Source organism: Podarcis bocagei (genome assembly GCF_964188305.1).
Source record: "Podarcis bocagei genome assembly, chromosome: 2".
Taxonomy (NCBI): domain Eukaryota; kingdom Metazoa; phylum Chordata; class Lepidosauria; order Squamata; family Lacertidae; genus Podarcis; species Podarcis bocagei.
The window spans coordinates 57,131,960-57,147,451 of record NC_138126.1 but is presented as its reverse complement, the minus strand read 5'-3'; the positions used below and the strand labels follow the sequence as shown (position 1 = coordinate 57,147,451).

General features: G+C 40.2%; 1 protein-coding gene across 4 annotated transcripts in view; it reads left to right on the top strand.

Moving 5' to 3' along the window:
- Window positions 1-15,492, top strand: part of POC1A (POC1 centriolar protein A) — a 30,576-nt gene that overhangs the window by 13,242 nt on the left and 1,842 nt on the right. For all 4 annotated transcript variants that reach the window (XM_081185019.1, XM_081185018.1, XM_081185020.1 and 1 more), the window contains 4 exons: window positions 1,844-1,912; window positions 5,129-5,281; window positions 11,313-11,372; window positions 13,029-13,181. In XM_081185019.1, coding sequence (XP_081041145.1) covers window positions 1,844-1,912; window positions 5,129-5,281; window positions 11,313-11,372; window positions 13,029-13,181 — 435 coding nt within the window. The remainder of the gene's footprint in view (window positions 1-1,843; window positions 1,913-5,128; window positions 5,282-11,312; window positions 11,373-13,028; window positions 13,182-15,492) is intronic.

Here is a 15,492-nt window from a genome sequence, read left to right as displayed (position 1 = left end):
TTAACAAGACTGAATAGGTGTGGGTACAACACAGGAGTACTGTATAATACAAGTAGAAGCAAATCTAAGCATATTTATTGAGTAGTTTTATCTGGAACAAGTCCCAGTGGATGTGTCTATATTAAATTTGGACTAATATTAAAATGCTTCTATAATGCTACTGTTTTTTATGGTTTCTCACATTAAGGTCCCATCTGCACTATATATTGAAAGCAGTCTTAAACCACTTTAAATGGTCGTGGTTTCCACCAAAGAATCCTGGGAATTAAGGATGATGAAAGTTGTTAGGATATCCCTATTATTCTCATAGAGCTACAGTTCCCAAAATGGAAATTGTAGCTCTGTGAGTGGAATAACAAATAACAACTTTCAGCATCCTTAACAAACTACACTTTGCAAGTTTATTTAGGGGAAGCCATGGTTGATTAAAGTGGTATCATAGCGCTTTAGATGTATAGCGCAGATAGGGTTTTAAGATTAGTTCTGCAATAGAATCCATATACCCACTGTGGTTGCTTTGTTTTAATTTAATCACATCAAGGAAGATAGTTGTGGGAATTTGCATTGCTCATTATTATAAAAAGGTCCCTAAGCATAATGTTGAAGATAATGTACAATTGCAAGTACAGTATCTACCTTGTGTGAAAAATTTACATAGATTATAATCCGTTGAGGTAGGAATCATCTGATAGTAAAGCTCAGCAATGCACATTTCATGTCTCCTTCAAAATGTGATCTGGCAGATACTGGACATAAATGTTTGGAATTATATTTCCCACACACTTATTTCTAGATTAATCATACCAGTGACAAAACTGTCCCAAACAAATGGTTAGTCTCTTGTTTACATTCAGTGGCCATGATTTGTCATCTGGGGATGCACAGATGGCCCTGTGCATGTGTGTTGTAAGTCCCATTGAGTTCAGAAATAAGTCCCATTGAGTTCAGTGGAGCTTAATCCCAGGTAAGTGGCTAGAAGAGTGCAGAACAAATCTGTGGGTAGATTCAGTTTTTACTCAGGGGAATTTCTGGCAATACCTTGGGAGAATCACTAACCTTGGAATATCAGGATTGAATGACTACGCTGGTTGAGCATAACATTATTGTAACCAAGTTGTATTCTAGCTACTTCTCAAAAGTTTGCATGGCACGACTTTGTTCACATAATTTAATCAGCCAGCATTTTTTTTTTGAGGTTAAATCTAGTATTTTAGTAGTTTGGAACCTACCGTACAGTTTTGGAGATCTTTTTTTAAAAAGGGAGTAGGCACTTCTAAATTTTGTATCTTCCCTTGCTCTGCTTGGCTGTGGGTGGTTCTGTGCAAATATAATTGAAGGTTCAAGATACTATCACTGGGTAAGGTTATTTAGCGTGTCATAGCTGTACATTCTCAGCTCCACTCCCTTGCCTCCGAGGACATCAGTGGGAGTTGTTGCCTGCCAGCAAGGGAAAACATGCTGCCATCATGGGTTGTGTGTGATCTAGCTGCTCAGCCTCACCCCCTTGCAGCCTCAGAGGACCTCAGTGGGATGCAGGTGGGAGGGGGAATGCCACCTGAATAATCTTGGCATCATGGGGACACCATGTTATTTCTGTTCCTGACTCCAGGGAACATTTTGTAAGCTGCTGCAAGAACCTCTTTGCTTTATACCCTCTCGGGGCTGCAAAGCATGATATAAGTATGCTTTCAGTCAACATTAATGCTTAGTTGTTGTTGAATTACATGGGGATTGCAACAAATATATTGCAATAGATAGAGAAAAGCAGGTCCACTCCCACTTCCCGTTTCAATATATAGTTTCTGGCTGTTCAATCCATACTATATGAGTTGTTCTCTTACAGGGACCAGCTGCCTGTGTTACTTTCTCGAGAACTGGAGATTTCTTTGCTTCTGGAGGCTTCGATGAACAGGTATCTGCTTCATGTTTATTTTCTATAAAACTCCCCCCCTTTTTTCTAATTCATACACATCTCTCAAGATGGATTACAACAAATTACAATTGCAATTTCACAATAAATATCTATTTTATTTTATTTTAAAATATATATATATACAGACAAAATGCAGTGGGCCAAGGGCAGGCATCACAGATAAAAAATCTTATCCTACTTTTTTTAATTCATACACATCACTCAAGATGGATTACAACAAATTACAATTGCAATTTCACAATAAAAACCTATTTTATTTTATTTTAAAATATATATACAGACAAAATGCAGTGGGCCAAGGGCAGGCATCACAGATAAGAGTCTCCTCTGATTCTTTAGAAAATTTATGTTCAGCAAACTGTTTTCAACCTGAGTTTGGAGATTGAGTATAAAAGGCCACCAGCATGTTAATATTGCCCAGCCCTTTCATTCCTTTTCATCAGAGTCCAAGATTGTGGGCAGTGTTTAGTCATGACTGGTAGTTGAAGATGGGATAAACCAGCTGAAATGGAGCTCAGGAAAATGAGTTGCAATAAGTTACATAAATATAACCCTGTCATGTCTCAACGGTGGGATTTTAGGGCCAGTTGGAAGACCAAATATTTTGGTGGTGTTTCTAGGCCTAAATGGGGAAAGAGAGAGAGCAAGAGCTTTAGATATGGCCATTCCGTTCTTCTGTTTACTTTCTTCTCTGTGTCTGCAAACTTGCCTTAAAATATTGAAATCTTGTGTTTAATTTGAAAGCAGTTGAATGCAATTTAGAAAAAAAATTGCTACCTTTTTATAAAAATGCCCAAGGCAGAGTACAAAAGAGTATTGCAACTAGAAACAAACAAGAAGAGAAGATATCAAAAGCAGCCTTTTAGAAGCCTAGAAGAGTGGAAATATGGCAAATTTGTGTCAGAATTAAGGAAGTTCTTTGATGAGCTTGTTCTAGAAGTTGCAGCGCTGCTAGAGAGGAAGCCCTGGCCTCCTGGTACTGATATGTCTGGCATCGCTGGGGTGATGGAACTTGGAGCTGACACTTCCAGCTGATCTTAAAAGAACAAGGAGATATGTATGAGGGAATGCATTCCCTAAGGTGTGCTGGGCCTAAGGAGTCATCATCAAAATGTTTATTCGGCTTTACGCCCATCATAAAGCACAACACACAAAACAAATCAAATAAAACAGCGGTCTCGTACAAGCCGCAAGTAATATAACACAATTCACAGCTCACAAGGACAAATATTGGCAATTCAAAAGAAAAATTTAAGATTAAGATTAAAAATTTAGACACTCCGCTAAAATCAATATCTGATGTCATTATCGAAAATTCTTATAGCTATCAATAATCAGCTAACATTCCATTCCGTCTCTTGTACGAGAGGACGGCTGTTAGGAATTTAGCAACCTGTAGGGTAATATAAGGATCCACATCTTGAAGAACCCAGGCAAGCTGAGGTCTACTGGTTTGTCAGCCATAGGCTGGATTATGGAGTTTAGTATACTAGCACGAACTGAACTGTACATAGGGCAGATAAACATAACATGATGTAGAGATTCAGATGTTTTCATTTCACAAGCACACATTGAAGGGACTTGGCCCTTAGTGAATCTATGTCTCAGCACGTTTGTTGGAAAAACATTGAACCTAGCTCTAATGAAGGCATATCGGTGAGATGCGGCCATAAGCAATGTTAAGTAGGACGGAGCACGGTAGATAGGGGTTATGCCGAGATTTAACGGCGAGCAGGCTCCACCACCAGCTAAGAAATTTTGGTATAGCTCCGCATCATCCAGCCTTTGATTTATACACCTTTTTGCCACGTTTAGATCCAGTTTGAGCAATTCAGTGGGCGAGATCTCATATGACAGCAATTTGGCATGGATTTTTCCTGACCACAAATTTGTGAAGTCATCCCGCCACATGCATAAAACTAACTCCACTGAGGGGATCTTCATTTCTAAGCCAATGGCTGCATTACTTACGCATGTTGGTAGTTTTAAAAGTCGGCGTAAGAATTGGCTTTGAAGCGACTCTAAAGGTGAGAGGTTTGCAAAGGCAGCCCATAAAGGTGCAGCATAGGCCATTGTGGCCATCACTTTGATGCTATACACTTTCAAGGCCGCAGGGATGAATAAGGCCCCCTCAGAGTAGAAAAAACGGAGGAGGGAGTGTGATAGGGCTTTTGTCTTGTTTTGAAGATATTCAACGTGCACTTTCCACCCTAAATTATATTGAAAATAAATTCCTAAATATTTAAATTTACGTACTTGTTCGATTTCCATGCCCTCCAATTTCCATGAATATAATTTTCGACTCCTTGAAAATATCAGTACTTTGGACTTGGTGTGGTTGATAGACAGATGATTAGAATGGCAATATGACGCAAAAAGGAGTCCAGTACCTACCATTAGTTAGCTGTCTTTGCACCTGAGCAGTATTCCCCCATAGTCTGCCCTTGCCAAGAGGTACTAACAGGAATCACAGACATTGCCCAAAGGATCTAATCTATGCTTCTTACCTATTTATTATATAGAGGCAACTTACTAATGACCTAAATTTTTCATTTTTGTACTGAGTGGCGCTCTCTCTCTCTCTCTGTCTCTCTGTGTTGTTAAAACAAATAAAAATAGGAAAGCATTAATAAGTGGCTCTTCCAATGAAGGCTTGTTAGATACAGCCCCAAACAATCTGCATGCTTTTGAAAACTTTTTTAAAAAGTAGCCAGTTTAGTTACTAATCTCAAAGTTGCTTTTGATCATCTGAAGGCAGCCCTGTTTAGGGAAGTTTTTAATATGTGACATTTTAATGTCTTTTTAATCTTGGTTGGAAGCCACCCAGAGTGGCTAGGGAGACCCAGCCAGATGGGCGGGGTACAAATAAATTATTATTATTATTATTATTATTATTATTATTATTATTATTAGTTTTATTTTGCATCAGTGCTCTCTGGCAATACGGAATACTAGCTTCAAAAACTTAATAGCATCATGTGCTCTCTGGGCCAATCTTTCAAAAGCTTTTTAAAAAAATAAATAGCTTGTAATAAAACTACTCTGTTGGGGAGGCAATATTAATTAAACATAGTTTGGAAAAGCTTCATGGTATTTTTTATTCTGGGAAAGATGTAATCTTAATCCTGTGAATTGTACATAAGCTATTACCCAAATCGTTGTATGTTTGAAAGCTGTTTCAAAATGGCTTTACAGGTAATGGTGTGGAAAACAAACTTTGATGCCGCTGATTATGGCGACCTGCTGAAAACACGGAAATGCAATATGAATGTGAATGGCACTGACTATGGTGATGCACTGAGAACACAGAGGTCCAGTATGAATGTAAATGGATCTTCCAACAGTGTGGTAAGTTGATGTCCTTGATGGTCATTCTAGATTTTTCAGTTCTCTGGTTATTCCACACTTTGGTAGAACCGATAGCTCTCAAGAAATTCCATTACCATAGTTCTAGTTTTCTGGGATAGATTATTTGTAATCCCGGTTGAGCTTCTGGCATTCAAGTCCAGTAGCCCCATTATAACCCATCTGGTTACCGTGTAAGGCACTCCACTTCTTGCATTTTGTCAGTGGTCTCTTGGGCTGTTTCTGTTGCGGACTATAACATTTTGTTCTTTTTCATCCAGCTATTCTTTATGTAAGCAAATTCTTCTCAAACTGCTCATATGCCAGATGTGCTTTCTGTTCTGACCTTGTGGCTCTCAAATTAGGAATTCATTCTAATTTGGGCATTGGTTCATCTCCCTCCCCCCACAGCAGATTTTTAATGCATTTTGAGGGGATGGGGGGGGGGAGTAGGATAAACAGTTTCCTTGGAACTTCTCTTAGGAGAAGTGATTAAATTAAATAGCTTACACCGTGCACAATGTAATTCTTTGAGTATTTATGTCATAAAAAGCAACTCCAGTGCTATTTTTCTAGAAAAAAAGGGTGCCAGAGCTCACCATAATAAGCCTTGTTCTCTTATAATGGCAATGGCATCCACCTGAGAGGTGCAGGAAATGAGTTCTGGCAAGTTCCGGCTGACAAAAAAGCCCTGAGCAAATTTCTATACATAGTGCAGTCTTTATGAATGTCTGTTCAGAAGTTAACCCCACTAAGTAGAGCAGCACTTACTCCTAGCTAAGGTGCGCTATAGGAGCATAGCCCAAACCTAATTTTTTTTTGAGAGGACCAGTTATTGTTTTTATTATGTCATGCATTTTGAATTTTGTGTTGTAAACCACCCTGTGATCTTTGGATGAAGAGCGGTACTGTATATATATTTTATAAATAACAATACTATCCCGAGGCTTGTGGAAGAATGTCTTGAAGACTCAACCCAGAGTTTTGTAAGAGTTCCTCTTTGTCTTTCTTGACTACTATTCCCTGTGCCTCTTAGAAGCCTACACCTATCCCTTGCTGCTATATCTTTTCTGTTTATCCTGTCTCTGTGGCCCCTGTAGGATGAAAAAGGTTCCTCTTAAAAACAAAGCAAAAAAATTAACCAGGTTAGTAATCATGAGAGATCTGAATACCTCTGAGCACGTGATTTGGTTTTTTCCTGGATTTAGTCACTTTTGCAGTCCTCTTCTGGCCTGTATCACTCTAAACAGGTGTGTACCCTTCCCTCTTTGGCCTGTGCCTTCACAGGTACATTTGTATGCATGAAGGATTCCATACAACCTGGAACCCTGAATTGTGTGTACAGGGATACCAGGCACATCCCAGCTCCCATGTAGAGCAGCACAGGAGCTGCGATGCTTCAAGAGGTCTAGTGCATGCCGTGCTCCTTACATAACCTCAGAATTGAATGGCTCTGATCTGTTACCCGTTTTTGTCTTTAAAGTATCAGAAAAAGAAACCAGGGCAAAAGGTTATGGCAGTGTTCAGTCAGTCGAACTATTTAAGTGTTCTTCATATTAAAGACACCTTCAAAAACTTATTTATTTATTTATTTATTAAACGAATGTTTTGGATTTGGGGGAAATAAAAATGAAAGTGGATAGACTTCCTGCCTCCCTCCCTCAACTTTTCCCACACTGTGAATAAAAGGAGGAGGAAGGAGGAATCAATGATAATTGGTTCCCTATCTTCAGTGGGGAACCTTCACTGGACTGCAGTCTCTTCTATTCTTTGGCGGGGGGGGGGGGGGGAGCAGCAGCTCTGGGTCCAACCCACTGCTTGGTATGTATTCATTGATTGAGCAACGGAGAAAGTTGCAACAAAATGTTGCTGAGCAACCATGAAATTGCTTATATTTCTAAATGCAACTTGGAATTGTTGCCGTGCGCATTCTTTTATTTTTATGGTTGACCCAAGTTCCAAAAGACAGAATGCAACTTTTCTTTCCCCACACTAAACAGTTTTAAAATGGCACAAAATAAAATAAAACTATCAGGTAGCACAAATAACTCTAGAGTAGAGAATAGTGAGATGGTGTGTATTGAAAGCTGAGGGTTCCCCCCCTTTAAAGTGTTTCTTTTTTTATCCCAGCTCCTCCAATATTAGGCAATTTTAATTAGTTTAGATTAGAATAATATGGCATAATCCTAAAAGAAGGACTTAATATGTGCAGAGCACTTGTGAGCATTCGTCATCACCATGTATTTATCATCCTTCTCGTCTTTATTTATATCCCGCCTTTCTCCCTGACAGGGACTCATAAGAACAGCTAAAAACATTTTTTAATCCTTAAAAAATTATGCACTAATAGAATTAAAAATTATAAGATCTATTAAATATGTACACATAATTACAGTAAAAACATTGCAGCACCTGCCCTTTTCATTAATAGCAGTCAGTTCCCAAAAGTCTGTTGGAATAAGGAAGTCCTCACTTCCTCATTAAGTAATTTGCTAGTTCTACTAAGCAGCACTTCCAAAATCAAAACCAGATTGTGCATCGTCTTTCATCGTTGCCGAAAGAAATAGCTTGTTTTGATTGTACAGTGCCTTACTCATTTTGATGCTTATTATTTCTTTCTAATGTTTGTGGGCATACTTGACACGTTTTGTTTTGAGCTGACCCAGACTGCTGATGGGTTTGGCTTTCAGGCTTCAAGAAAGCTTTTGGAAGAATGTAGATTTATTGTCTGGTTGGATTATCTTCCAGTTACCTTGGCTTTATCACCTTTTGCTTCTTATGATGCATTTTATAACTGCCAGTTTTCTACAAAAACTCATGCCCCAGAGGATCTGCTCAGTATTTTCTTTTTCTTAGGAGAGTTATTCCACTGGGTGTCACTCTTTACTCTTTTTCTGTGCAGCTAGGGATGAAATAATCCTTTACCCATATCTAAAATAACTCCTCTGATAGGTGAAAATATTTTTATTATGACCTGAATTTTGTCATGAGATGTAAGCACTTCTTTAGTTTAAAAATGAAAATCGAATGTTTCTCCTTCTATTCCTAACTAGACTATCTGATGCATTAGATTAGTCATATACTTTCAGTTATATACAATCTCCATAACTTTGGTTACTCTGAGTGAGAGTGGGCTTTCTAGTTTGTACCATGGCTACACAATTTCTAGGGAGGATAGGAATACAATTTGCTTTCTATTCTTTCTCTTTCTCTTTCTCTTTCTCTTTCTCTTTCTCTTTCTCTTTCTTTCTCTTGTTCGGAATTCCCCTAAATGTAAAACTGCAGAGAACTCAGTAAGGAAGAGTCGTATGTGTTTGATCTTTGTCATTTTACATGGGTTTGTATTTGAGAAATGCTAGCTGGAGAAAAGAAACTTGAGCTGTGAAGCAGAAAGTCCCTGGTTCATATCTCGCCTCTACCATGAACTTGCTACAGTATGTAGTGCTAGGAGGGATTTCAGCCTCAATCTCCCCCAATTTGTGATATGGAAATTAAAACCTGGATTTTGTAGAGGAGTTGTTGTTAGGATCATAAGATAACATATACAGTATTAAAACATTCAAAAACAATATATAAATGCCAAGTAATTATTGTTGAATTTTCTGTTTCTATGAAGGATGGCTGCTCTTTATAACCCAATAAATATGGACTGACACCATTGAAACAACTTGTGAATAAATTTCAGCTTCTGCAGGCCCAAATAAGTTGCTGGACAAACAACTTTTTTTTTGCAAACACTTGGCAGGAGCAAGCCAGCAGTAAATCACACTGAGCAAGTTGGAGTTAACTCTTTGTTAACAAAAACAGGATCTGCACAGGACAGTGACTCGTCTGCGGCAGGTTGCCTCCATGAAGCAGTTGCTGAGACTGAAGCTTCATGTCTTCCCACAGCTGCCCAAGTCCCCTCTTTGTCAGGGTTTTCTCCAAGACTTTGCCTCCCACTAAACTAACCTCCTCCCTCTTCATTCCTCTCCTGGTTCTGGGAGACCAGTGGGAAGGGGAGCTTGTCACAGCAGGAGGGGCCTTCTTCGCTTGGAGGTTCCCCAGCTGGTTCCTCCCACCATTCCTCTGTGTCCAACCAGTCTGTGACAACCCCCTTAGTTAGCAAGACTAGTCTGCTGCCTGGGAGTGTGATAGGGATTTTCAAAAGAGGATTGCTTTTATTCTCCTTCCCAACCCACAGTAGTTGCAGCTCTCACCTAGTAGAAGCTATAAATTAGTCAATTATGTTGTTGCCAATAATAGTCCCACAAACGGCTTGTCTCTCCTACCGTTCAGTGTTCTGTTCTTTTGAATATTTACAGTACCTGTTAAGTAGGTACTTAGTATCAAATACCTTTGTTCTGTTGTGCTCTTCAAATTGTGCACAGGAACAATGAACTAATATAAGATTATTCTCTGCACTTGTGTAATTATACAGTACCCCTTCTAAATAGTCCCTGTTTAGAATTTTGCATATTGGCTGCGAACAAGCTCTGAAAAGTGTCTTGTGCTTAATTTTCCTTTCTGTGGTTTGATAACCATTGAGTGAGTGCCATTGTCTTCATGCACATGTATGTGTGTTTGCTTGGCTGAAAGGGTCTGAAGGCGCCAGCTTCCTTCATTGAAAAATAAAGTTAAAAGCGCTAAGTTGTGAATGACATTAAGTGTGTGCTAGGAATTAAGGGCTTTGGCACTGATCTTATGATTCTTTCTAGATAGTACCAAATATTGGTTTGCTAGCATTATTTATCTTTGATCATCGGTACTGTGATTTTAGGGTGGGGCCTGATCTTCTTAAAAGGCTTGGGAAAGCCCCTTTTGAACCTTGTGTAAACTATAGGTGTAATAATGAAGAACTTGAGTCAGTTTTACATGCCCTTCTTTAAATTTAGTTTTTTACCACAGGGCTAGAGAAACTCATGATATGCTCCACTCTGCATTCATTCTCAGGCTGAACTTCAGAATATTTTATTGGAAGGTTCTATTTTTATTCTATTTTTTAATCAAAGCAAGTTGAAAAATTCTTAAATGGAGCCATTTCACTTGGACAATCTATGACTGCTTTTATTTTATGTCATACCTTTTAAAGGTTTGTGTCCAGTAAGCCACAGATTACAAGGGACACGGGTGGCGCTGTGGTCTAAAACACGGAGTCTCTTGGGTTTGCCAATCAGAAGGTTGGTAGTTCGAATCCCCATGATGGGGTGAGCTCCTGTTGCTTGGTCCCAGCTCCTGCCAACCTAGCAGTTCGAAAGCACGCCAAAAATGGAAGTAGATAGTTACCGCTCCGGTGGGAAGGTAAACAGCGTTTCCGTGCGCTGCTCTGGTTTTGCCAGATGCGGCTTAGTCATGCTGGCCACATGACCCGGAAAAACTGTCTGCGGAAGCAGACAAACGCTGACTCCCTTGGCCTGTAAAGCGAGATGAGGGCCGCAACCCCAGAGTCATCTGTGACTGGACTTAACTGTCAGGGGTCCTTTACCTTTAAGCTACAGATTATGTGAAGCCTCAAGGGAACTAAAGGAAGTGATGGTGGGGCTGTTGCCCATTGTGGAGAAGCCAGGCCCCTTGCATTTGAGACCGTAATCCTGGATGACCTTTCCTTCTACTCACAGTGCAGCTGCTTGCTAAGAAATGCTTATTAAACTCCCTGCTGTTCTATCACCCTTTTTTCCACAGTTCGAGTAAGGCAACTGAAATTATTCTTCAGGATCAAATTATGGGGAAAGCCACTTACGTAGATCTTGAGGAGCAGTGGCTAATGTCACAACTTGTGGGAATAAGTGATGAAAGCACTTAGTCTTCATTTTTTTGACTGCATTATTTGAAACAATCTTGCAGAGCAGAACCCCAAGATTAGGGGCTGTCGAATTGGACATCAGGGCACTGCTTTGCACTGTGACATTGAGGTCAGGTCAGTGTGCAGCTCAAGTCAGCAGGTAGCTAACTTTTGAAAATCTGTCAGAGACAGATGGGAATATTTAGGGTGCATTGAGTTTCACATCTCAGGTAACGCAGAATAACACAACCCTCTTGGATTCCTTGCTTGTAGAAACCAATGGATACTGGCAGTAGAGAGATTCAGAAATCTGGAATTTACAGACAAGAAAAGGTAAGTGAAACCAAACATCTCTGTAGGGGATTTTTAATGTTACTGTGATGAGTAGAGGCAAGCCTTCACAAGTATTTTGACAGAGCTTTGTCACAGCCTCACTTATTGACTTTGACAGGAACACACTTTGTGAGCTGTGGAAAACGATAATCAAATGTCCGCTCGGAGTTGGTTTGCATGTAATGCTAACACATGGTTTTAGCGCTACCTGCATAAGCTAGAATGAGATCCAGCAAAGCCTGAAAATTGCACACGGCCCCCTCTCTATCCTGCTACACAGCCAGAAGGAAGACTTATGTAGACTTTTTTCCAGCTTCCACAAATACTATCATTGTCTATGACCTAGAGATGGTGGTTTAAAGCAAATTCTGCTCAAACAACCACATTATAACCCATGGCTTGAAGTTAGCTTGTATTGAAACTTCCATTAGTTGGTTTTGAACCATCATCTTTGCTTCATATGCAACAAGAAGCCAGGATTTGTGGAAACTGAAAGTAAACACTGTCAAAGTCTTCCCCTAGCATTAGAGAGAAGAGGGCATTGTGCAAGACTGAGGCAGCACATGAGTCTTTATAGCCCATGCATGTAGCTAAACTTTAATGAGTTACGGACCTATGCGTGCTTGTAGTGAACATTGGAATACTTGAAGGGTAGGCCTCTGCCTGCAAGTGTGATTAATAAAATCCTAGAGGCCACAGATGCCCAAGTCTCCTTTGCTGCAGGAATAAATCTATTATGGAGGAAACAGTGCAAATGCTCTTCTTCCCTTTTGTGGAAAATAGCCCTATACTAGGATTTGAACCTGCAACTTTCCCAAATTCCACATTCGTTGTAGGTAGACTCTCCTGGCCTGTGCACCTGACAAGAAACACTGAGGAATTATTGAAAGAGAATGTTGTATGTGGATTGAGCTAGAAAGGATGGCCAACTATTCAGTAGGCTAGGAAAAGACTGTGCTGTTATTTAATGAACACACACTTTACATTATATTTTGAGTTATATTCATCTAAAAGTGCAAAATATCAACTGAAGTGCCTTGGGGTGTGAGAAATGTTTCTCCCCTGACATCAAATTGAGGAGTCAAGAGCTTCTAAATTTCTTGATGAGTATAAAAATATCAGTTGTCTGCTCTTCCTTTTGATTCTCTGATTATATTTCACTTTTATACAGTCATACCTCGTCTTGCGTTAGGTTCATGTTGCATCTTTCTGGCTTGCGAACGCAGCAAACCCGGAAGTGTATACTTTCGGGTTTTGCTGCGCGCACAGAAGTGGCACTTTAGTTATGGACTTTCGGGGTGCGAACGGCACCCCGGGATGGATCAAGTCCGTAACTAGGGGTACCACTATACTTACTTTAATTAAAAGAGAAATGCTGCACTGGGAAGGGGGTGGGTGGGGATGGCTTACGGGCAGAATGTCTGTGTTGCTGATCACTACTAAGTAGTCTTCATGGCCACCATGCACAAATTGGAGGGTTTCAGCAGTACAGCTGCAGTACAGTGACTTGAGCAGCTTCCCTTCTCTGAATTTCTGATGCACATGATCCTTACCTGTGTATTTCATTTGAGCTGATGTCTCTCTCCACTAGTCTCCACCTACCCACTCCACCAATTTTAATTGAATATGGTAAGCAATGTTTTTTTCATCCTCTAGCAATCAGAGATGGATTTTGCAGAAGTTCCAGATAAACATATTCAAGGAACTGACACGGCAGAATCTGCCAGAAGACAACCTGAACAAATTGACGAGGCTGGTCTTGCCAGCACCCTCCAGCATATTGTGGGACAGCTGGATGTTCTCACTCAGGTATGCAGTACTTTCAGGAGTCTCTATGAAACCTTGAATAGGGTCATAAAACTTCTGCATTTCATCCCATTATTTGTTGATAGAGCAGGTATTAAAAGGAATTACTACTTGAGACTTTTCCTTGAAATGGATGCCTTGAAATGGAATATCCCAAAATATATTCTCAACCGATTCTTCTCTGATGTGTCTTAAGTCCTTTTCTACTTGTCTAGTCCGCAAATAAAGAGAGGAAATGTTGTATCTTATAATTCAGCATGTGTGTGCTTCCTATCAGCCCAAGTTTTATTTGATTTAGCACTGGGGACAAGTGGTGAGGCATGGCCCATGAGACCCTAGGAACAGTGCTCATGGCAAACCAAACATTTGTACTGAATTTCACAAATGACAGCTTGTGTGTTAAGGGCATTATCTTAGTAAAGGAAAAAAACATCATGTGTGGCTGGCCCCATTTGGAAGGTTGTGAGGCATAGATTCGTAGTATCACCAGCTTCCTCTAAATTATAAAATGGGATATTGTGCTCAGAATAGTTTCTCTCTTTCGCAGACAAAGACTCTCCCCCTCTAGTTGTCATTGGTATGCAGCTGGCTTTATTCTAATTCTGTTGCTTTATTTGAATTCTGCATCTGGGGAGGTCTGTTCAATACTCAAAACATAGAACGCACAGTTCTTAAAAAATGAACTCAGTTCATGTTTATTGTGTGTTTAATTGTGGTGTTTTTGTGTTGTGAGCTGTGCACCAGGATGGCAGGATAGAATTTGTTTTTAAATTAAGATTCACTGGCCTATTCTCAAACCACTGTGGTGGACGACTCCAATTGCGGCCAGTGGCGATAGTGTGGAATAGTCCGCTTCCTATGGAGACAAAAGTGTCAAGTGGCGTTTCTGTGTACATGAGAACAGCAGGACTGTTTTTATTCTGTTAAGTAGCTTCCATCTGCCAGACACGAATTATTTAGGAATGATGAGGCTGGAGTGGTATTACGTCCCGCACAGCAAGATGTTCATATGCAGCCTTGCTTCTTTTTGCACTTTAGCTGAAGTGTTCATTTTGTCAGCAGCCTCTGCCTTGTTCTAGCTTGCTGAATGGGCGCTCCCTGACAAGTCAAGCATATATCTCAAACCCCACAGCGATTGAGCGAGACTTAAGTCCACCCCGGTCCTGGTCTCTGCAATTGCTAAAGACAGTAGCATTATCGTGAGATCTTTCTTGCTTGGAGTTATCAACCAGGAGGCTAGTCCAGATAAAGTTTCCTGGAAGAATGCGGAACTGGAAATTCAGTGGCCCAGAGATTACAGTTGAGTGTTTCCAAGTGGTTATAGTCCTTGGCCAGCTTGCTAGTGCTGCTGCTACCAGGGAAGCCTGCCAGAGGAGCCCTCTGTTGAGCATTCCTGGCAGTAGCAGCTTTCCAGGAAAGCAACATGATGTTGGGGGAACATTGTGGGAAACTAAAATGGCAGGTCCCAGTTGCTCAGACTGTATTTGTTACAGCAGTTTGAAACAGCTATTGTCCCACCTTGCCTTTACAAAAAAGAACAAGGTTGCTGATGCCAGAGAATTGACTTTAGACAAACAGAAGTTGATAGGTAGGGGTGTTTGTGTGTGGCATCTCAGAGTGACAGTATTCCCTTCTGGCAGGTTAATGTAGCAGAATGGTTCCCTTCTAATTGAACGTCTTGTTTCTTGGGTCATGCTCTAACCACTGGCAGCCACTAGTGCATTGAAATTGTTAGTTATGATCTGGAAGTCTCCAGTTCAGACCTTAGCTCAGCCTCTCCCCTCTCCATTCTGTAATACAGGGATGTTAATATTGGCCTACCGTACAGGGTGTTTCTGATGATTACTGAGAGTGTATATGATACAATGCTTGAAGGAAGTGTTGTATAAATACTAAATGTACTGGGTAAATGATCTTTCACACTTCTTTTACAGTTCCTTCATCAGTGCTTACAACAGCATTAAATGTGAATATATAGGCCTCAACTTGTATTCTGTTTTGAACCTTTAAAAACCATATTAACTGCACAAATTCACACCTGGTACTTATCGGAGATTTCTTACTATGGCATTCCTTTGGACAGTGCCATAAAAGGACCAGCAGAGGGCGCTAATACCCAACACACTATACTGAAAGATATATGTTTAGCTTTATATACATGTGCCTTCTACATTTGAACTTCAGGGTCAGGTTCTAATATGATTGCTTTAAATATGTGCCTTTCTCACCCATAAGAGGCTTCAGATGGATTAAGGAGGCTGTTATTGCTGGGTGCCTAATATTACATATCTGCAAACATCATTCAGCTCATCTT